Source organism: Terrapene carolina, unplaced genomic scaffold, assembly GCF_002925995.2.
Source record: "Terrapene carolina triunguis isolate 2854851 unplaced genomic scaffold, T_m_triunguis-2.0 Scaffold95, whole genome shotgun sequence".
NCBI lineage: Eukaryota > Metazoa > Chordata > Testudines > Emydidae > Terrapene > Terrapene triunguis.
Window position 1 is genome coordinate 10166195 of NW_020664446.1, and position 24449 is coordinate 10190643.

Below are 24449 nucleotides of genomic sequence, written 5' to 3' on the forward strand. Positions count from 1 at the left end.
TATTTTATCCGCTCTGGGGAGGTCGTCCTGGTTGAATAAGGGGGGTTATTTTTATATTCCTGTTATTTTTTTCAAGTTCTCTTTTTAGCTAAAATGAACTGCAGTGGCTGAGGTTTCAACATATTGAACCCTTAACTGAGTTAGCTGCATATGTAGAAATATTAATTTTACTTAATTGGGGATAGACAGCATTTGACTAGAGGTTGACTCTTGTATGTCACAGACAGGGCAATATCTACCTACAACAGGAAGGGTATTCAGTTTCTTTTCAGACTAGAAAGAGAGAAGGAAGCAACAAAACCTGACCATGACACTAAGAGTCTATTATTGCCACTGGGCTTGGCACTTTACAAAGACCTGTGCAAATACTTAGGGGCTTGTGTGGGATCAACATAATATCAATATAATTAAGAAGGAGACTATGGTCTTACAAAATGGATTAAAGGCATGAGAGTGTGTTAAGGTCAGACCAAGTTAACGAGTACTGAAAGAGTTTCAAGGCAAGATTGGGGATGGTCAGGATCAGATAGCGTAGAAGTATCTGTAGGAGGAATTCATTTGGTATACCGAGAAACCCATCTCACCAAAAAGGAATTCTACCAAGCTGACAGTCCCTATGCAGGTGCGTAAAGAACTAACCTGCAACAGAGAAGCGACAAGGCTCTATACATTATACCTGTTTAGACAGTGATTTACTATTATCACATGGAAACAGATGTGCCAGAAATGCTCCATCTAACAGATCAATGTATTGAGGTAGGAGCCATTTTGGAGAAATGTTCCAAAAGGGACAAACTGTTGGTAAAATATGTATCTTCAGAAGGATTATAATCAGTCAGAGAGAGGGTTTATATTACAAAAGCTCCCTCAAATCTTGGTGAAAATAATCAAGGATGTGACAGTTTAGGATTCTGAACATTGCTGTGTTAGATTCAAAGAAGGGGCTTACAAAGAAGTCAAGTGGCAATTCTGTTCAGTAATCAGGTAAGTAGCATGGCTGACACGTTGAAGTGAAAATATGACTGACTCAGAAGAAGCCACCCTTAACTAGGAAAGATTATTTAAAAAGGGGACAGACACAAATTGACATCTGACATCAGCTTTACTAGTCTGATGAACAAAATCACTGTAGTAGTAATAATAGAGTAAATTAGAAATTATTAATGTCCTCAGAAGCATGAAGCCCTAGAAATTTCAAGTAGATGCTCAAAAGTAAAAGGGGACTTGAGTCTCACTGACTCACAATCACACATGGGTAAGAAACATAGTAGAGAATTGCTTCAAGATCTCATGAATGCGAAGCAGCTGGACTAAGACTCTACAAGAATTCTTATGCTGAGAGATGTGACTAAAATGAGATTAATTCTATTCCTACCTGGCAGGATTCAAACACTAGCATAACAGAGACTGAGTACAAAGTGTTCACCTTCATGCCATCCATGAGAGAGAGACAGACGGGTCTTTGTAGAAAATGAAGTAATTCAATCTTACTGTAATTGAAGATTTTATTTTAAATCAAGTAACAAAGTCAATGATAAAGGAAAAATGGACTAAAGAGATACGACGTGTTAGGAGAGTTTCAGCTCATAATGTTCAATAGAAGAGGACAGTGGAGTCAAAGGGAAAAAGAGAAACCATGAAAAGCTAAGGATGGCAAAATAAAGTTCAAACTAACATGGCAGTCAGATAGACCTAAATGTACAGGTATCAGCTGTAAAGAAATAAACTGGAAAAAATAAAAATAAGTTGATGCAGAAGCCAGAGACAACTGACAGGCTTCTGTTGATCACAGATACATGTTTCCCAGAGGCTAAGTTGGAAAAGTACCAAGACAATATACCCCAACTGTCCTAAACAGGGAAATGGTGATTATTCCCCACAGTTTGCCACTAATAATGTATACTTTTTAATTGTATTAAACATGAAGTCCCTAGTTGTTCTCTTTCGCCTGGTATATAGAAGATATCTACACTGTATAATGGACTTGCTGTGTCTCTCAGGGAAAAAACAGACTAGATAGTCCTCAGGATTACACAGAGAAATGAGTCAGAAGGATGCAAGGTGCAGCAAATGGGATTGATAGGATAGACAGCATCAAAAAAAGAGAAAACATTAGTATATATACACAACTGACATGAGCAATGGTACAGCCTGGAAACAAATACTTGAAATAAATCTTACAGAAAGTGATGGTGAGATTGTATTGGGAAAACTGTAGAGTATCTGAGAGATTAGGAAATAATCCTGTTAGTCTGAACTGAATGGGCAAATGGACTAAGGTAGAACAACCCAACCTAATAGTTCTGGTCATGGAAAGTACCTGAAAATGAGTAAGGTATCTAAAATTTCAGCTAAGGCAGTAACAGAATCTTGCAAGCCTGTGCAGAAGAAATAGGAAATAACAGTATCATTTGATTTCTTAGTATCAGAGGACAGGATGGTGTTCTGTTCATCTGGCATTCAGATACCACAATGGAGGGGCTTAATATAAGAACCAAGACAGATCATGTCTTGGTACTTATGAGTGTCATGACTGTAAGGAAGTTTTACACAGAAAATAGATATGGATAAAAACACGCTGAGAAATCAGATATAAGACAGTCAAGTCAAGAGAAGACAGACAAGCATTATATATGACCTGTAAGCCACTTCTATCCCAGTTATTGATGGTAATGACAGGATGGGAGACAGACGATATAGGTTTATAACAAAGCCCCTAAAACAAGACACATGCTTTGAGAGGCAAAGACATAACAGACATTTATGCCATTATACACACCTATTTTTTTTCCTGGAGCCTGGAACATTAAGTAAATAAGAATAGGATTCAGAGGACAAGAAATGCTTCATGTAGAGACTTCATTGTAATACATGATTATACGCCAACATTTTATGTATAAATGTAGGTAACACATCCAGAAAACAAGAGAGTTTTAGAGCCAGAAAAATCTGTCTCCAGAAAACAGGTGAAGTGAATTCTACCTATGTAACTACACATTAAAAGGGGAACTTGGGATACCACAAGAGGTGCAATGGAGTGGAGCTGAACAAGGGTCATCAAAGCACAGGATGTGGATCTAGTTTCCCCTTCAAACAGGAGAACTAAAAGAAGGAAGCAGCCAAGTATATTTAACCGTCTTATTTTTTCCGCTACTTTATAATTGATAATCGTCCTGGAGCTGTGGTATTATTCTGACATGGAAAAAACACAACATGATACATTAATCTTTTACTCACCTATCAAAAAAATATTGTGTTAAGAAATTCCCTGATGTACACAAATCTGGACGACAGAAATTATTGCCTCCATTCTTAGTCCAGCCATGCTGCATTTGCTGCAGCACCGTAGAACGTGGGAAGTAAAGATACCTTGACACTGCAATTCCCCAATCCCTGAGACCACCAGCAGATCCTGGAGCAAACTAGAGCTGCCTTATGGCTGCATCACCTGTGGATTCCCACATATCAGGGGAATCCCCAGTTACCCCTGGTCCCTTTGAGCTGCTGTACCAGAGCAAAGGGACTATACGGGAGCTAAGGATGACCTGTGTTACGCAGTGATTGAAATTTACAAGGACTTCAATATTAAACTATATCACCACAGCCCACTTTAAGAGTTGGTGTAATCATCATAAGCAGCACTAGCTTTATTAGGATCCTGGTCCCATATATGTGATCATCCATAACATCAAAAAGTGATTCTGCCAAAATACCTTGTGCTTTAAAATAAAAGAATAAAGACATTTCAGTTTAGGATTTCCTTAGTCGTTATGCACTTCAAGTGAAAAAGTGCCAGTTTAGGTACTTGGAATAAGGCATGTAGTTAGTGAGAAGCAAAAGGATTCCATGACTGCAGGCAAAGTGGAGAACAAAAAAAATTTAATCATCTTACCTCTGCCACCAAAAGAATGCCATATTGTATGAACCTTTCGACTGCCTCGTGGCAAACTTGGTATAACATCTGACAAGGCTTAACAAAAATAAAAAAAGTTAAAAAGTTAATCCTTTATAAATTGTTTTTCCCTAGTCAACCAGCATATTTTTTTAGACACAACAATGTCCCTTTTAAGCAAGTTCCTCAATTCTTATCAACGCTCCCACTCCATTAGTGCATGCTTTATTCTTTTCTCGCCCTCATGTACACTTCAAAAAAAAATTAATGAATGGGATGTTTAAAATTAGACTGGACAAAGCATTTGAGATATGGAAAAATCTTTCACTGGCAAGGAACTGGACCAGGTGACCTAACAGAACTTTTATATCTTACTATTATTTTGTTAACATGAATAAATGCTAATCATTGAGCAGTTTGGAACAAAAACTCCATTAATATAAAAGCTGCAAGACCTATTCCACAAATTCTCCTAAAGTTTAAAGAAACTTAGAATCAAAACTGCCCTACTTCTCAGTGGTTATAATCTATTGGGGAATGTCCACCAGATTAAGAAAAAACAAAATCATTAACCTCAAAGGCAGAATAAGGAGCATAAATTTGTTAATCAGCTCTATTCCTCAAACTGCACTGCACCCAGACAAGAAATCAAACATAATTTATGCTCCATTCAAACAACAAGAAAGGAAGAGGGGGCTGGGAAACTGCAGCAAAGTTTCCCAGTATCAGAACTAAATCTATAAGAAGAGGAAATGTATTTCTAAGATTCTAAGTGGACACTTATTGAAAACAGCAGGAAACACATTATCTTTTAAAAACAACAAAAACAATCAGTGTATTTATAAAGTTAAAACAGCGGTATTTGCAACTGTTCCTTTATTGGTTTACATTTGAATAAGGCGTGTCAAGTCATGGGTAAGATCGCTGATAAATATTTGATGATGTGCAGTATGACGACTGAGGTATTCTATAACTTGGGAAAATGCCTTTAAAATCTGGAGACCTGATTTCGATTTGATTCCAGTCACATGTGCAAAGAGTTTGGTAGTCTTGATTTCACAGTTTAAGTTTGTTTAGAACAAAGTCACTGTATAGTCTGGCAGGCAGTCTCTTTGCAGGAGAGGCCTAGTACTAGAATAGCAGAAATATTCCAAGCTCATAGCCAGTACTATCAGTTTCTCACTTGCATGAGCAACAGGTATTCACTACATACATAGCAAACATCTAAACCATATCATGAGCACCATGTTGATTGATGTCATCTCCCCTGGCTCAGAAAATCTCAGATAATGAATTGACTTGTCAAGCTCACATCATTCATGTTATTTGTCTAGAAATGGTTTCAAGTGAGCTAGACTAATTCAACTACATAATTGAGAAGTAGAAACATTTTGACCCTCAGCCATGCTATGGATCCAATAAGTTTTATTTAAAGTAAATATATGAAGACCGAACAACTACATTAGAAACAGAGTGCAGATAAAAAACAAAAAATCCATTCTATTTAGAACAACGAAGACAGACACTAACAGAATGGAGTAGGAGTTATGGACAAGCACTATGATAAACTTCACTTACCAAGGATATAGCACCTTCATTGGAAAGCAGGTGGCACAAGCTGGCGGCTTTGCGGACCAGTTGTTCTTGGCTAATCAGGTTGGGAGAAACGCCATTGATGCCATTTCTATACCTTTTACTCTGCACTGCATGAAGACTGCAGGCTAGCGCAGAAATGTGAATACAAGGGTGGTTAGTTTTCCTACAGAGCTTTTTAATAAGGGAGACTTAGGTTTATTAACAGGAGAGTTATACAAGCTTAAAAACTGACAACCATTACACACATAACTGAAACCTATCAATTGACAAAAGCAAATCATCCCATATACATGAACTACAATGGTGCACAACTGAAGGAAACAGCTTTTAAAAGATAAAGCTACTTAAAGATAAAAGATTATACCACCATGTGTAAAAGTTAAATGAAACTCTGAACTGTGATTCTGATCCAACCATTAACAAGAATTAAAAACAGTCACGATATACCCTACCCCTGGAACAAAAGACAGAAGAGGAAGTCACTATCGCATTAGTGATCAGTTAATGTAAAACTAAAGCAAAATCTTATTAAAATTTTCAAGATAGGAACATCTGCCATGCTGGATCAGATCACTGGTCCATAAAGTTAGGTCCCTGTTTCTGGCAGTGGCCAATACACGGAGACTGCCAAGAAGAATGGGAAAAAAAAAAAAAAAACCACTGCATTCATTCAGCTATTTGTTTAATGGTGAATATGGGGTAAAGGACAGGTGGAATAATTTTCTGACCCCAGATCACTTAATTGTTTGGAAATTGGTTATTTCTGTGCAGGTTTTACTTCATATATTCCTTTTGGGGGAGAAAGGGTTTAAAAAAAAATAAATAAAGTCTTCATACAAACAAATCTCCTCCTGCTAAAAACTAGTACATACCAATAATGGCCTCTTTGATGAAGACGTGCAGTACACCATTGCTGTAGAAGTTGAGTTCAAAGACAGCGGGAATAGTTGTGCTGGGAGTGATGAAGAACTCATTGTTTTGGCTGGTGTTTGTGATATTTACACAGTTCCCCAACAAGTGGATGGCATGCATGACAACATCTTCAGAATTTCCTGAAAATCCCAAGTCAAAGTCACGGGCCAAGACCTCCTCCTTCATAGAGAAGAAGTCTTCCACCAGCTTGGAAAGGTCAATTCCCTGAAGAAGCAGAGTCAGAAGATTAAATAATGTAACCCTAACCCAACACAAAATTTTAAGAGGACAGGTTAAACTTATTTGCAATCTCCAAACACAGTAAATAAGTCAAATGCATAATTAATTTGTAATAACCTAAAGCACCACTTATCACACGAACAAATGTTTTCTTCCAAAGCAGACTTGGCCAAAGTAATCCATGACTGTGCCACCTCCAACTGGACTGCTGCAAAATGCTTTACATGGGGCTATACCTTAAAATCACCCAGAAACTACAGCTAGTCCAAGGTGTGACTGCTTTGTTTGCTTAATAGTGCATCTCTCAGCCTATAAAGCCCCAGCAGGGTCAGAACCTGTGTACTTTAGGCCTGGTCCACACTAACCCCCCCACTTTGAACTAAGATACGCAACTTCAGCTACGTTAATAACGTAGCTGAAGTTGACGTACCTTAGTTCGAACTTACCACGGGTCCAGACGCGGCAGGCAGGCTCCCCTGTCGACTCCGCGTACTCCTCTCACGGAGCAGGAGTACCGGCGTCGACGGCGAGCACTTCCGGGATCGATCCCAGAAGATCGATTGCTTACCGCCGGACCCGGAGGTAAGTATAGACATACCCTTAGAAATCTCATCTCCCTCACCTGCCATTGTATCATATGATCACCTGAGATATTTTTGCTAACAGACCTATTGTTTAATTGATAGGAGGCTTGAGGAAGAACATTTTCTCAACTCTGGAACTTGCTTCCCTTCTCAGTTTACCATAAGCCATATTTGCTGAGCTTCAGATCCTGTTGCAAAGCACATCTGTTCTCCCAAATTCTCTCTATAGGAAAAGGGAATGATTGGATTGAACTGGAAAGTGATAGTACCCTAGTTTGGGGGGGGGGGGGGGAAGAGTCTATATTTTGACCATTTCTTCTAATTTGTATGTTTTATTTTAATTTCTGAACATATACCTAGAGCTCTGGATTGGTGCGGTGATGAGGGATTTTAAATAAAATGGAAAAAAGAGAGTGTAGCAATGAATACTTGTATCTTTCTTTAAAGAGACACACATTAAAATTCAGTTACACATTAGTATCATTCCATCACAAATTATGACTGAAAATTTTATTTGAAAATAAACATAATAGGTCAGCAATTTGTCCTGCTAGAACTGATTTGAAATAACTGAGATAAAAAACAAAACACAAAACCACCCAGTAGCAATAAAAAGGAACAAAATTTTTGCTTTTAAAAATCACCAGTAAGTCCTGAAATTAACATGGGATGACAGTTTTAATTTTATTTTATTTTATTTTATTTTAGGAAAAGGTTCCTTTTTTTCCCCAATGATAACTAGGATTGGAAGGACTTGATTTCTATCGGTAAACAGATTGCATACATATGCAAGCTGACAAAAATATTTACATTGATAATCAAAATTTATGGATAGGCAAGGAAAGAAAAATGCTGCTTGAGAACTTATCAGAGTTTGATTTCAGGATATTTTGTATATTTTGACATGTAATGTTGACAATTTGTGTTTTAATGGTTATGTTTTACCTTTTTGAATCTCAGCATCTACTGTCATTAAATAATTAGTCTTACCCCTCTCCCCCATTAACACACGTCATAATTTTCCACAACTGTGAAATTTTTGATAAAAAAAACTTAAAAATGCTTTTAAAAACCATCAATATTATCTGTCAAAATGATAAGAAAAAATAAAAATTGAATTCTACCAAGGTTAATGATAACTGAAAGCAAAGTAGCACAATATCTTTAAGTACCCACCATTAACTGGAACACCTATTATAATAAGCTAGCTGAAATCTCATTCAAATGTTATTTCAATGTAATATTGAAGTGCACACTTTTCTCACCACTGGAATTTTGCAATTCTGCATGAAGGTAGCATATGGCTATTTCAGCAGCAATATAGCCTTACCTTCCTGTGTCGGTAGAGCAGCAAACAGGCAACTATGTGTGTTGACATCACAGCACATGACTTGTTAGCAGCTAGAAGCAAACAAAACAAAGCTATGCTGACCTGTTAAGCATCTGAAATGCTTAACAAGTCATTAATATGGCATAAAATGACAGTAGCACGAATCAACTAATAATTATAGTTGGCCCTTACACATTTCTATAGGGCTTTACAGCTTGTTGAAAATGTAGTGTACCTTAAGGGACTAATCAAAGAGCAAAAAGCCAGGAACTCTAGAGTTCCAACCTACCCTGTCACTAACTTGCCATGTGGCCTTTGGCAAGTCACCCCAACTCTCAGTACCTCATTTTCTTCACGTGTAACATGGGGTGATTACACATACCTCGCTAGCGAAAGTGCTGAGATGATTACTCAATGTTTTGTAGTACTTTAGAAATGTAAAACATGAACTGACCAAAGTGTTTTTAATTAATAGGCATGAGTGAAGAAGTCTGTCTCAAACATTTGCTAAAATATATAACTACGTACCATTATTTATAGCTATATCTGTTCACATATCAGATCTGGTGCCTAAGCTGCATATTATAGAACCTACAAAACCGGACAATGGCTGGATAAGCAGATACACAAACTCAAGTAATTCTTTAAAGAAATGGTGATTTCAACAGCTCTACCTCTGGGGGCAATTTTCTACTTATTGCCAAAAGGAATGTAAATGCACAACAGTTGACTCAAACACTAAGGCCTGGTCCACACTAACCCCCCCACTTCGAACTAAGGTACGCAAATTCAGCTACGAATTCGAAGTACCTTAGTTCGAACTTACCGCGAGTCCAGATGCTGCAGGCAGGCTCCCCCGTCGATGCCGCGTACTCCCCTCGCTCAGCTGGAGTACCGGCGTCGACGGCAAGCACTTCCGGGATCGATCCGGGATCGATTTATCACGTCTAGACAAGACGCGATAAATCGATCCCAGAAGATCCATCGCTTACATCCGGACTAGGAAGTAAGTATAGACGTACCCTTATAGCAAGTCAGCAGCATCCCAGGATACAGATCTAAAGAACGTAAATGTATCAAAGCAAATGAAATAAGAACGCCATAGAGAGACAATTTCCTTTAAAAAGGGATGAGATTTTAAGTGTTTAAGAAAACAAAATTCTTACCTGAAAAGAAATCACCCTCAGCCTAGTAAAAATGCTATCAAATGATAAATTAGTTAATGCAGTCAGAGGACCAAGATATACAGTCAATACATATGATTGATTCTATACTTACTGAACAATATATGCTCAGCCAAGTTGGCTATCAACTGTCTTCTAAAGGGCTCATTGGATAAATCCCAGGAATCACCCAGTGCAGCCTCCGTACCTTCATCCACAACATCATTAGGCCTGAAGATAGCATAAAAATAACGTACGGTGTGAAAACATCCAAGTCTTGTCAAACTCTAACCTACATTATCATTATTTACATACATTAAATGAACTATAACGCACAAATAAAATCAGACATTCTAACAAGGATACAAAAACGTCTTTAAGCATTACAAGTCTCACAAAGTTCTCATTAACTACTTTTCTCAACATATTCCAGACTCTTTCTTCATGTTATAACACATATTCCTAGACCTTCTAAGAAAAGCAACACAGAGTATTCACTTTGTTCTTTGGCTATTCAGACTTCTCCATTACATCAGACATATCCCACAACCCTTTCCTTTAATGAATACGAGCAACAAAATACATATAATGCAAACCTTTTTAGAATAGAGTTTTCAGTCCAGCTGTTTTGCATATCAAAGCAAGGGTATGACATGCCATGACAATGCTTTAAAGACAAATGACTTACTCAACTTCTCTTTACAGGAACCAATTAGTACCACACAGGCTTAGACAAGCCATGCAAATTACTCAAATTAAATATAAAATAGTCTAAAATTCAGGAATATCTCCACAACACAGTTTCACATTTTGAGCAAAAGTAATTAACAGACGGGAGCTCACTGACAATAGCCCTGTCAATCACTGTATTGTGCTGAATCAGAAATCGTTAGTGAGTGAATGAATGTGCGCCTTTCATCTTAGAGTAATTAGAAATAATATCTGAATTATGTGGGAGAGTTAAATAAAGATATGTTTTAAAATGTGTCATTTTCTTTCCTTGTACAACACTCCTATAGAATTTAAAATTTATTTAAACCAATAAAGTTCACTTGAAATTATTCTAAAACTATACAGAATTTAACAGAGAATGATAGCATTCCTATAGTTTATTTGAACAGGAGTTCTACAGCAGAGATATATTCTTCAATATATTAGAATTGTATAGGATAGTTTAAAAATCCTAGAGTAAAATTTTTGTGTTTGTGTTCTATTTTATAGGATTTTTCCATAAGGGTTACATGGGAAACAATTTCATTATTCGTAAGGACATAACTACCAGACACTACTGGAAATATATATTAATCCAAAAATACTACCAAAAAGGTTCCAGAAAAACATCCTACCGTGAAGGAAGTATAGCTGGTAACAGAGCTTGCTCCAAAGATAGCATGGCAGGCACAGGTTTTTGACTTTGGCTGTCTAGGTATTCCTGTAAATATAATACTTATTTGTACATTTTCCCATTAATTGTAGCATCCAACAGCTAATTTTGCTATCTTATTTGTACCAATCAAAAAAAAAAAAAGGGCAACCATGAAAGAGTAAGTACAAAAAAATAAAGGTGAGATAGTGGAAAGATCACTACAGTTTCTTCACTGGTGCTTTGGTGGTTCTGTCTGGAGTTGGCATCAGGTAGAGGAGAACCTTTCCCTCTGAATAGAATTCTGAGTTTGGGGAAAATACTGCAATTTAAAAAAAAAACCCCACACACAAGGGAAAGATTCCCTTGCACCTCTTTGGCAGAAACTGCCTTGGGGATAGATCTTGCACCATTAAAGTGAATGGGAGTTTTTCCATTGATTTGAATGGGAGCAATATCAAGTCCCCAGTGGAGGAGCAGCATATGGATGACATTAACGGTCTTATACTGCCCTCCTCACAGACTCTAGCATACAGGGCATCTCCACAGATGAACACCACTACAGAAATTCTGGCAGTGACAAACTACAGGCAACGATGGGGAGACTGCTGTAAATTAGACTTCCCAGAATCCAGGAAGCTGGAAGGTGTCTAGAAAAAAAAACCACCTTTGCCCCCCATCCACTTGGCTGTATCTTCTGTGCTGTGTTTCTCAGCACATGACTGGACCTCAAGAATTCTATGCTTTTAACAAATAACTAAAACTTCTGTCTTTAAAGGTTATCACTTAAGTTACTCTGACTTCAGGACATTATGTTCTTCTGGTTCCTATAAAGACTGGCTCGGCAAAAACATTTACCGTCAAGCAAAGCTACTTAAATAATTAGGGGTAAATTTTCACAGACAGCTCTCTACTCAGCTTACACCGCATGCTCACAAATGCCTTACAGTAGTATATGTATATTACATCAACATTATTTCCATTATCAAACTCAATCTCAGCAAACAGATATCCAATTAATTTGACTATGTCTACTTTCTATAAACCAGATCAAGGGACACGATCATTCCCCTCTATTCGGCATTGGTCAGGCCTCATCTGGAATACTGTGTCCAGTTTTGGGCCCCACACTCAGGCATTGTAGGATGTACTGCAGTGCATGGAATGACTTTTCATTTGAAACCAAAATATTTTTTTAAAAGAATTTTGGTGCATTATTTCCAGCATGCCACCCTGCCATACATGTACAAAAGTTTGGGAACTCCTGAGAGTAACCCTACTGACTTTGTTGAAATTTTGTTTATGTATGTGCTGATGTTGTGCTTGGCACTATTCAAGATACAAAAAGAGAGATGTACTTGCAATTTAGAAGATGGGCCATACTGGAAAATACAGAGAAGAGAATAATTTAGGTGTCTAATTTAGTTGTGTAAAACACTAATTTCCTGTTGAGGTTGATGGATTTCCACTCCATACGGCTAAATTTAGTGCCTTGCATGGTGTCAAGTATCAGGGGGTAGCCGTGTTAGTCTGTAGTTTTCAAAAATAATGGCTAATGGCTCTGCAATCTCATCCGCCAACTCCTTTAGCACCCTCGGATGCAGCGCATCCGGCCCCATGGACTTGTGCACATCCAGTTTTTCTAAATAGTCCCGAACCACTTCTTTCTCCACATAGGGCTGGTCACCTTCTCCCCATATTGTGCTGCCCAGTGCAGCAGTCTGGGAGCTGACCTTGTTCGTGAAGACAGAGGCAAAAAAAATCATTGAGTACATTAGCTTTTTCCACATCCTCGGTCACTAGGTTGCCTCCCGCATTCAGTAAGGGGCCCACACTTTCCTTGACTTTCTTCTTGTTGCTAACATACCTGAAGAAACCCTTCTTGTTACTCTTAACATCTCTTGCTAGCTGCAACTCCAAGTGTGATTTGGCCTTCCTGATTTCATTCCTGCATGCCTGAGCAATAGTTTTATACTCCTCCCTGGTCATTTGGATATGAAACTTACTTTTAAGGAAAATGGTTGTGCAAAGTCTACTCTGACACACCCGTAATTCTTCCGCAGCATTCTGAAGACTCCTCTGGCTACGCTCCAAAGGCTTTCGTTCTTCTTAGGCTTCCCCTGCACAACATTGAAAAGCAAAACCAATGTTCGTTTGCAATTAAAAGTTCATTGATATTTAACGGAAGCATAACCACAGTTACAATAAATCCAAGTCTTTTGACATGCAGCTTTAAAAGTCAAAGAGTAGAGCCATGACAAAAGTCTAGGGAATCAAATGGCTTTTTATTATTTGTATTTGTTAAGTGATGAATTTGTATCCAGTGATATACAAGACTCAAATATCAAGATAGCTTTCTAGGTCAAAGACTTTCATGATTCATATTACTTTGCATTTTTAAATCTGACACAAAAAGTTTAAGCACTCATGGCATAGCAGTACTAGCACAAAAATTAGATACATTTTTACTTAACAAACAGAAAATCCCCTAGGCAAAACAATAAGTCTTCAGTTGCTCCTTACCAGCTGTTCATTGTTATAGTGACCTTCAATGATGCGATCATAGGAGATTCCCACAGGTATAATTAGTATGTCAGGGGTGGCATTTGTGAAGAGAGCATCTACCACCACAGATAAGAGACCTGCTCTAGCACAGGATGTTTTTCCACTCCGAGAACGTGTGCCTTCCAGGAATATCTCTAAGAACTGCTGCTGTCTAAGCAACTCCTCTATGTGCTAAAGGGATAGTGAGTAAAAGAAAAAAGAAAAAAAAACTAAATTATACAGACATATCCACATAGAAATGCACTGTTCCATATCAGCAATAGAATCCTCTTTACAAAACTGGAGCCAAGATCAATCCAAATCTGCATGAATAATCATGAATTATAACAGGAAATTAGTGTCAAGTATCAGGGGGTAGCCGTGTTAGTCTGTATCTACAAAAACAACAAGGAGTCTGGTGGCACCTTCGGTTGCAACTGAAGAAGTGAGGTTTTTACCCACGAAAGCTTATGCCCAAATAAATCTGTTAGCCTTTAAGGTGCCACCAGACTCCTTGTTGTTTTTGTAGATACAGACTAACATGGCTACCCCCTGATACTTGACACCATGCAAGGCACTAAATTTAGCCGTATGGAGTGGAAATCCATCAACCTCAACAGGAAATTAGTGTTTTACACAACTAAATTAGACACCTAAATTATTCTCTTCTCTGTATTTCCCAGTATGGCCCATCTTCTAAATTGCAAGTACATCTTTCTTTTTGTATCTTGAATAGTGCCAAGCACAACATCAGCACATACATAAACAAAATTTCAACAAAGTCAGTAGGGTTACTCTCAGGAGTTCCCAAACTTTTGTACATATATGGCAGGGTGGCATGCTGGAAATGATGCACCAAAATTCTTTTAAAAAAATATTTTGGTTTCAAATGAAAAGTCATTCCATGCACTGCAGTACATCCTACAATGCCTGAGAAACAAAAACACTCTCCTGGACACGTTCAGCAAGTTCAATGAGTAACACTGTACGACCATGTCATCACAGTAGCTTTATTTAGCAGGGGGTTGAATGCTGTGGGAACTGTACTCTCAGGTGGTGCACAGCTGGCTAGCTTTTTGCTGGGCCTAGCCTTGTACCAAACCACACAGCTCGAGCTACTGGGGAGATTTTGCAAAGTGCCATATAACAGTGCCAGAGCTTCTCTCATCTGAAAAGACACACGAGTGCAGAGCAGCTGCAAAACCTACAGCTGCAGGGAGCGTGAGATAAAAAGGCCCCCACACAGGAAGCTGCTGCAGGGGGTAGAGAGGGAAGGATTGTTGGCCAGCTGCAGTGGATAAAAGTCTGGCTACAGGACTAAGGAGAGCTGCCTGGCTGTTCACCAGGACAGCAGCCAGCTGGCTATAATTTGAGCCTCCTCTCAGCAGGGGGAGCCACTGTGCAGCGTGCCCAGCATTCTGCTGAGGAGCAAGATGCTTCGTGGGGCTGAAGCCCCTCCAATTCCAGCCAAGACTCCCCACATCTCTCTATATCTGCCCTCTGCCCTTTGGCACACGTGCACCCTTCTTTGTAATGGCGCTTCTCTTATTCTCTCCCAGAGCGTCTCAAAATATTTCATATTTTTCTCGATTTAAATTTTGTAAGACAGGAAGCAAAGTGAATTCTGGCTACTGTTCAATAATAATCCCAATAAAATTAGCAGGAATTTAACACTTAGATTAGACAAATTAAAAAGAGTCAATCCACTGAGTGTAGTTAATGGCATATCACAGCATATCAAGACAGCATTTATGACATTTAATTGTTTAACATGGAAGAAATAACGGCTGCCTCATTATGTTTCTTTTTGATGCACTGTCTTAAAAACTTGAAATGTTTACAAAGGATGTTATAATTACAGCTGGTTGGGAACTTTTAGATTAAACCTTTTACGGAAAATGCTGATTTGACAACACCAAAACTTTTCATGGAAACACAGCCGTTTCAATTCAACTTTCACCAGGAAGGTTTTCCATCATGAATTTTCTGATCAATATGAGACACCCCAGAATAGCATAATCTAGTATTAGGGCACTCTGCCTTTTAGACTAAGAACTTGAACCTAGATTTTCCAGATCCCAGACATGTAGTCTAACCGTAGGGCTACTGGCTATTCTAGAGTGATCTCTTTTTTTACTACAATTTTTTGAACTGTCTTGATTTCATGCCACATCAGAATATAAACAAATGGCAAAACCTCAACATTTTTCACAAAATGGAATTCTTGTTTTCATGCCAGCCCTAATTATAATTGAACATTTTAGGTTTCTTTAGGGATATATTTTACCATAGAGTCCAGAAATACTTAAATTAAACCTACTGAGACCTAAAACAAATGTGAGAAAAAAAAAAAAAAAGAAGAAGTGTGCATGTGGTACTTCAAATACCAATTAAGTACATGAACAAATACAAATTGGGAACTGCTGCTCTAGATTTACCTTAGTATAAGTGAAATCAGAAGCTGTCCCAGTAGGCCTAATTTTAGTGTCAATTTACACTGAGGGCAATCCCATATCCCCGTTAGAGACTCACACAGGGGAAAAATTTGATCCTAACAGGTGCTGAACACCCTCGACTCTCATGCACTTCATAGGTTCAGGACCTCACTCAGCACAGAATTTACATTTTCTCTCTAATGTAACAAAACACACATACACACACTAAAATCAAGATAACAAACAATTTAACTTTCTCATCAGGCAATGCTGTTCAAATTAATGAAGTTACAGAGAACAAACTTACATTTTCCCGTCTCTGTGATGATTCAAATTTTATATTTGCAAATTAAGAAAAGATACATACCACATACAGCAAAGCTCTATAAAGGACATCTTTACGTCCGTGAGGGTTTTCATCCAACCTCCTCCGAATGAAAAAGCCTCCCAGCTTGCGGATCAATGTGCTACAAATCAACAAATGATTCTATTCACTGATTTTAGTCAAATATGAAAAGAGTGGAATGTATAAACCAGCCAACAGCTTCAGGAAAAAATTAGATGAGGCAGAACAATGTGCATATCTCAGCCATTCTCCCTCAAATGAAAGAAAGGAAGAATGTTCTAGTGGTCAGGGCACTAGTCTAGGACCCAGGTTCAATTCCCTGCTCTGCCAAACTCCCTGTGTGACCCTGTAAAATGGGATTAAGAGCACTGCCCTCCCTCACAGGGATGTTGAGAGGATAAATCACTACAAATTCTATGGCGCTCAAATTTAATAGTAAGGGGCGGCCATATAAATACCGAAGATAAATAGATAGGGGGTGCTCTGGGAGAATTCTAGTCCCCACATTACTGCCAAATTTCAAAAGCTTATGTGAGTGTTCTCAATCTTTCAACACTTGACATAACTTACAAAGATGAGGGCTGCAGTATTTAACTTAAACAGCCCTCAGTGTTCAAAGTTCTATGTTGCCTGCCACTAACTGAATACACAATTTCCCCCAAATCCCAATGAGTCTCCACAGATGAAGGGGAACAAATGCTCTTAAACTTGTGCTAGCCCCCATTTATCAGGATTTCTTCATACACCCCTTCCTCAGAACGACTCAGTAATTAAGTCTCAACACAAATATTCTTCCTTTTCCAATTTCCTTAACAAAGAATGTCTCTAAAGGATTTTGCAAGACTCTCTCTTGAATAAGACCAAATAAGACCGAAGTAAAGCTAGACAGGACCGAAGTAAATTCCAAGGTATGACCACGACGACTATCACAAATCCTAAACAATTTGGGGCAGATGCTCAGCTGGTGTGGAGCTATGACAATATACACCAACTGAGCATATGCCCCTTGGGCTTTATTTTTGAGAGCAAGTTAAAGTTTAGCTCAGCATATTATCCTTACCTGAAGATGGGGATGTTGAGGTTATTCCCTGCAGCAATGTACGGTGCTTTGATGTTATGGCAGAAAAGAACGAATGTGAGGAGCAGATAGTCGATGTGAGATTTGTGAACAGGCAAGAAGATAAGAGGCAAATTCATCTGGGGGGGGGGGAAGAGGGAGAAAAAAAGATGACACAAAATTAATGGGATACTCTGGAGCAAAGAGAAGATTACTCACCTTGTGCAGTAACTGAGGTTCTTCGAGATGAGTGTCCCTGTGGGTGCTCCATAGGTGCATCTCTGCGCCTTTGCTCGGAGAGTTTTACAGCAGTGCCCATACGGGTCGTGTACGCGTGGTGCCTACCTTGTGCACTGTTGTCCGTTGAAGTGTCGCGTGTGCGACACAGGCTTCTCAGTTCCATCTCCACCTCAAAGCCTGTACCCAGCTCCGAAGTAGAGGGAAGAGGGTGTGTAGTGGAGCACCCACAGGGACACTCATCTTGAAGAACTTCAGTTACTGCACAAAGTGAGTAACCTTCTCTTCTTCGAGAGGTGTCCCTGGGGGTGCTCCATTCCAGGTGACTGTAAAGCAGTGTCCTTTAGGATGGTAGGGGCTTCGGAGTAGGAAATAGAACAGCAGAAAGTACCGCTCGGCCAAGTTGAGTCTCTGTTTTAGGGCCTTGCAAGATAGCATAATGTTTGGCAAAAGTGTGTTTGGATGCCAGGGTGGCAGCCTTGCAAATGTCTATCAATGGGACATTGTTTAGAAACACCGTGGACATCGACAAGGACCTCGTGGAATGCACCCAAATGGTTGCTGGAAGCTGAGCGCCTTTTAGCTGATAGCATAGTCGAATGCATCCTGATATCAATTTAGAGAGACTCTGTGTGGATATGGGCGCTCCCTTGGACCGTTCCACTATGGATACGAAGAGTTTAGGAGTAGCCCGAAATGGTTTAGTTCTGTCCAGATAAAAGGCCAAAGCCCTTCTAACGTCCAGAGTGTGCATGGTCGCCTCGAACGAATTTACTTGTGGCTTGGGAAAGAAAGTTGGGAGCTGCAGAGGTTCATTAATGTGGAAGGACGAGTGCACCTTGGGTAAGAATTTGGGATGGGTGTATGACGTTTCACTCTATATGATTTTATGAAAATATGCTAATGAGTGAATATTATATAATTGGAATATACTTCATGCAAAAGGTCTCTTGTAAGGTATCATTACAAAACTTATAATCTACTGTATGGGGTCATCCTATTTGTATAAATGTATCACTCATATCTGAAACTAGAAATATGAAATATAACTCTGAGGGCCTATTGTAATTATGCAAAGTGTGGGCTATTAATGGTGGTTTGGAATCTTGATGACTCCCATTAACCAGGACAATTGTCTTTAGATGGCTGTGTTTTACTGGTAAGTCTTCCTGTATATGTGTGTGCTGGCAAGTGGGTAATGAAGTCTTACAGTGACATGTGATCACGTCACCTGAACTGGAATCCATCTTTAACTTGGTGCTTTTCCATTGAGAAGGAAGGATGGGAACCCAGAGGGACAAAGGATTCCCACCTTATGCAAAAAATGTATAAATGGGTGGAAGACAACAGAGGAGGCAGCCATCATGAGGAATCCCTTGCTACCACCTAAACTGGAACAAGGGCCGTACCAGGTGAAAGGACTGTGCCCAGACTAGGAAGGCATCCGGTCTGTGAAAGAAACTTATTGAAACATCTCTCAGGGTGAGATTTTATCTGTACTCTCTTGTATTACTGTATTAGGCTTGGATTTGCGTGTTTTATTTAATTTACTTGGTAATTCACTTTGTTCTGTCTGCTACTAATTGGAACCACTTAAATCCTACTTTCTGTATTTAATAAAATCACTTTTTACTTGTTAATTAACTCAGAGTATGTATTAATACCTGGGGGGGAGGGGAAAAAAGCTGTGCATACCTCTCTATCAGTGTTATAGAGGGCGAACAATTTATGAGTTTACCCTGTATAAGCTTTATACAGGGTAAAACGGATTTATTTGGGGTTTAGACCCCATTGGGAGTTGGGCATCTGAGTGTTAAAGGCAAGAACGCTGTCTCAGCCATGTAGAAGCTATTACGGGGTGGGCAAACTTTTTGGCCCGAGGGCCACATCTGGGTATGGAAATTGTATGGCGGGCCATGAATGCTCATGAAATTGGGGGTTGGGGTGCAGGAGGGGGTGAGGGCTCCGTCTGGGGGTATGGTTGGGATGAGGGGTTGGGGGTGCAGGAGGGTGCTCCAGGCTGGGACAAAGGGGTTTGGAAAGCAGGAGTGGGGATCAGGGCTGGAGCAGGGGGTTGGGGCGCCGAAGGGAGTCAGGTGCGCAGGCTCTGAGCGGCACTTACCCCAAGCAGCTCCCGGAAGCAGCGGCATGTCCCCCCTCTGGCTCCTACGCGGAGGCACAGCCAGGCGGCTCTGCGCCCTGCCCCGTCCGCAGGCACTGCCCCTGCAGCTCCCATTGGCCGTGGTTCCTGGCCAATGGGAGCTGTGGGGGCAGCGCTTGAGGCGGGGGAACCCTTGGCTTCCCCTACACATAGGAGCCGGAGGGGGGACATGCCGCTGCTTCCGGGATCCAAGTAGAGCCATGGCACATGCAGAGCAGGGCAAGCCCCGGACCCCACTCCCCAGCGAGAGCTCGAATGCCAGATTAAAATGTCTGAAAGGCTGGATGAGGCTCCGGGGCCGTAGCTTGCCCACCCCTGGGCTATTAGGATGACTCTGGCTCTGTCGGTCCTTATTTTCTGTATGACCCTGGGGAGCAGTGGTATCAGTGGAAATGCATATAGAGGTCTGCGATCCAGTTGATTAAGGACACGTCTCCCCAAGAGTGTTTCCCCAGGGCCGCTCTGGAACAGAATAGGGGACATTTGCTGTTGCGGGCTGTGGCAAAAAAGTCTATACGTGGGTGACCCCACTGTTGGAATACATGTTGAAGTACTGGGTTGCTCAGTTCCTATTCATGGTCCTAAGGAAACTGTATGCAGAGTTCGTCTGACATGGTGTTCTGGCAGCCAGGTAGATATGCAGCGGAAATGTGGATGTTGTGACGGATGCATAGATTCCAGAGCTTGATAGCCTCAGTGCAGAGTGAATGGGATCTGGCTCCCCCCTGCCTGTTTATATAAAACATACAAGCGATGTTGTCGGTCATCACTTGTACGTGTTGGTTTTGTATGAACGGTAGGAAGTGGAGGCAGGCATTGCACACAGCGCGAAGTTCCAGGAGATTTATGTGTAACCCGGTCTCTGTTGTGGACCATCGCCCCTGAGCTGTGCGATGTTGCATGTGTGCTCCCCACCAGACGAGGAAGGCATCTGTCGTGAGCAATTGTGACGGGGGTCCTGTGAAAACGTCCTGTGCTGGTTGTGTGGGTGAGTCCACCAGATTAATGATTCCTTGATCTTGTGGGGGCATTGTTAAGAGGATGTTCATGTTGTGCTTGTTTGGTTTGTACACTGTTGACAGCCATCCCTGCAGGCAGCACATGTGCAAACATGCATGTTTGATCACAAATGTGCACGCTGCCATTTGGCCCAAAAGTTGTATGCATTCCTGGGCTGTGGTTTGTGGGCTGCTGCGCCCTGTGGTTATGATTGTTTGTATGGAGTTGAATCTATCCCGCAGGAGCGATCCATCGCTGTTGTGGAGTCGAGAAAGGCGCCCTCGCTGTTGTGGAGTCGAGATAGGCACCGAAGAATACCAACTGTTGGGTAGAGTCTATCATTGATTTCTGTGTGTTTATTTGTAGGCCGAGGCTGTGGAAACAGCTTATTGCCATTTGTGTGGAGCGAACGGCTTCCAATCGAGTGTGCACCTTCAAGAGAATCGTCCAGGTAAGGGAATATAATTACTCCTTGCTTCCTCATATGCACTGTTGCCACTGTGAAGATCTTGGAAAAGACATGGGGTGCTACTGACAGGCCGAAGAGTAGCACCTTGTATAGTTAGTGGTCCATGCCTGTGAGCGGGGTATATCACCACATAAAAATAGGCATCTTGGAGGTCGAGGGCTGAAAACCAGTCCCCCTGTTCCAGCGCTGGTATTATAGTTGTTAGAGTGACCATCCAAAATCTTTGCTTCCTTATGGGCTTGTTTAGTCGCCTGAGGTCGAGGATGGATCATCATCGCCGCTTTTCTTTTGGGTTAAGAAGTAGTGGGAGTAAAATCCTTTTCCCTTGTGTTGTTTGGGGACCAACTCCACTGCCCCCAATTGGAGGAAATGTTCTACCTCTTGGCGCAACAGTAGTTCGTGAGAGGGGTCCCTGAAGGGGTGGGGGTGGCGGTACGGAAAGGAAAGGCATGTACAGCCCAAGTGGATGACTTCTAGGACCCATTTGTCGGTGGTAATAGCTGCCCACTTGATGTAGAAGGGGCATAAACAGTCTCCAAAGAGTTGGATGATAGTACCATGCGTTGGAACCGGCGAGAGGTCTTCTAGGCCCTCAACCAAAGCTTCAAATTTGTTTATTGGAGGAAGGAGGCTGAGACACCATTGCTGGTAGTGGGCGATGACGTTGTGGCTTTTGTCTTTGCATCTGTTGTTGTTGCTGCTTGTATGGTCTCTGCTGAGTATAAGAAGCATATCTGGGGAATTGGTATGGTTGATACCTGTACTATCTTCTCCTTGTAGCAGGGGTAAGGATGCCATGGGACCAGAGTGTGGCTCGCGAGTCCTTCATAGTGTGAAGAACCTCGTTGGTCTTAGCAGCGAGCAGCTTCTCTCCATCGAATGGGAGGTCCTCCACTGTATTCTGTATTTCGCGGGGGAATGTGGAAAATATGAACCGCGACACCCTCCGCATGACTATGGTTGTGGATCTGGCTGCAGTGTCAGCAGCATCTAGTGAAGCTTGCAGCACCGTGAGAGCGATGGTTTGACCTTCGGAGACTAATGATTTGAACTGTTGTCTCTTTGCCGCCGGAATGTCATCAATAAAATCGTTAAACTTAGCATAGTTCTTATGGTCATACTTGGCCAGTAGGGCCGAATTATTAGACACTCTGAGTTGGAGCGTAGCAGAAGCATAGACTTTTTGTCCGAAGAGGTCTAGCCTCTTGCTGTCCTTATCCGAAGGGGTAGATCTGAAATGTTGTTGCTTGCCCCTTTGGTTGGCCGCCTCTACCACCAGCGAATTAGGAATTGGATGTGTAAATAAAAATTGGTATCCCTTAGATGGGATGTAGTATTTTCGATCAGCCCTTTTACAAGTAGGTAGGATTGTGACTAGTGTTTGCCAAACTGTTTTTGCCAGGTCCATGATAGCAGCGTTAATGGGCAGTGCTATCTTAGAGGAGGAGGAAGTTTGTAAGATATTGGTTAACTCATGCTGAGTTTCCGACACTTCCTCAAAGGCGATCTTAAGTTCGTCGGCCACTCTTTTAAACAGATCCTGAAACTGGGAAAAATCATCCGCTGTTATAGGTGGTGGAGGCATTATAGCTTCATCAGGAGAAGAGGAGGAATTAGTGGGTGGCAAGGTGTCCGGGGTAGTATCTACTGCCTGCTCTGCCATGGGGTCCCCCTGTATGTCCTCCTCTGCCCTGTAGGAAGGTGGAGGCGGGGATTTAGATGCTTCCCTATGAGGGGGCTAGGGTCTCTGCTGTGGCGTCTTCTATATGACCACCAAGGGGTCCAATAAGACCAGTGGCCTGGATAGGGCATGGGAGGTCCCATCCATGGGTGTCCATACCAGGGAGGCATGTCACGGTCATAGAATGATCGAGACCTGGGTGGTGTAGCAGTCATGGGTGTTCTGACAAGGGAAGAGTGGTGAGGGGAGAATACCCCTTCAGCCTCGTCGCCCTCATCACTGAAGAATCACAATGGAATTGGAGATAGGTGCTGATGTGGAACTGATGGTCTCGGGGAAATGTCAGTACCGAAGAGAGGAGTCTGTGGAGTGAATGAGACAAGCAAATCCCTATGATACAGAAAATGGCGTGGCACCGATGGTGTGGTGCCGTGAGAAGTGTTATCTGCACTGTCGGTACGGAGGGCTGCGTGGGTGCCAGTTACGCTGATGATAGCGCTGTGGTTTTGGAGGTTTTAGGTTACAGTGCCAAGGCAGGAGTGGTCACTGGTGCCGTCTCCGTCAGAGGCGCCGGCGGTGCTGTGGTGGAGGCTGACAACTTGGAGCCATTAGCCTCGGTACCGGGGCGGAGGTGCCGGCGGAAGTCATCTTGCGGACAGTGCCAGAAGTGCCTGGAGTATCATATGTGCTGAGGCGCGGCACAGTCAGCACTGATGAGAGCGATCTCATTGGTGACCGTTTTTTACTGGTCTGCGCTCTATGAGACAATGTAGAAGGTGTTTTTTTGCTGGTTCCATCTATTTTGGGGAGCTAGGTAGTGAAGGATCCGGTGACCCAGGGGGCTGTTGTCCTGGGTCGGAGGCTGGTCTCAGGAACTTCTCCATGAGTAGGAGTTTCAGCCCCAGGTCCCTGTCTCTTCGTGCCCTAGCTTTAAGTTTGCTGCAATGGGCACACTTCCAGGGAACATGAGATTCACCCAGACAGAGGTCACATTGTGAGTGTCTATCTGACACTGGCATTGCCTCTCTACGAGGTACACCCGGTGAGCCTGGCATAACAGTGGCTAGTATCTAACTATGGGTTGAAAGAAAAAAAATGCGGGGGGGGGCGCACACAAAGAGGAATGAAAAAGAAAAAACTAAACTTGGCACTAAAATACCAATGGTATAAACTGGCTAACACTAAATAACTATTTACTGATCTGACTAAAAACTAGATATGAAATGGAATGCGGCGTTCTGTCTGAGGCTGGAGGAGTCCGGGTCGCGCACACGACACTTCAACAGACAACGGCGCGTGAGGCAGGCACCGCGCATGCACGACCCATACGGGCACTGCTGTAAAACTCTCCGAGCGAAGGCGTAGAGTCACCCCTACACCTGGAGTGGAGCACCCACAGGGACACCTCTCGAAGAAGAATTTTGTCTTCTAAAATTTCTT

General features: G+C 41.5%; 1 protein-coding gene across 1 annotated transcript in view; it reads right to left on the bottom strand.

Moving 5' to 3' along the window:
- GPAM (glycerol-3-phosphate acyltransferase, mitochondrial) overlaps nt 1-24449 on the bottom strand; it is a 48187-nt gene that overhangs the window by 6144 nt on the left and 17594 nt on the right. The window contains exons 7-16 of the mRNA XM_024193524.1: nt 17466-17602; nt 16427-16526; nt 13604-13816; nt 13087-13200; nt 11064-11149; nt 9833-9948; nt 8555-8625; nt 6361-6625; nt 5471-5613; nt 3893-3970 (exon numbers count right to left, since the gene is read on the bottom strand). Of these exons, the coding sequence (XP_024049292.1) occupies nt 3893-3970; nt 5471-5613; nt 6361-6625; nt 8555-8625; nt 9833-9948; nt 11064-11149; nt 13087-13200; nt 13604-13816; nt 16427-16526; nt 17466-17602 (1323 nt within the window). The remainder of the gene's footprint in view (nt 1-3892; nt 3971-5470; nt 5614-6360; nt 6626-8554; nt 8626-9832; nt 9949-11063; nt 11150-13086; nt 13201-13603; nt 13817-16426; nt 16527-17465; nt 17603-24449) is intronic.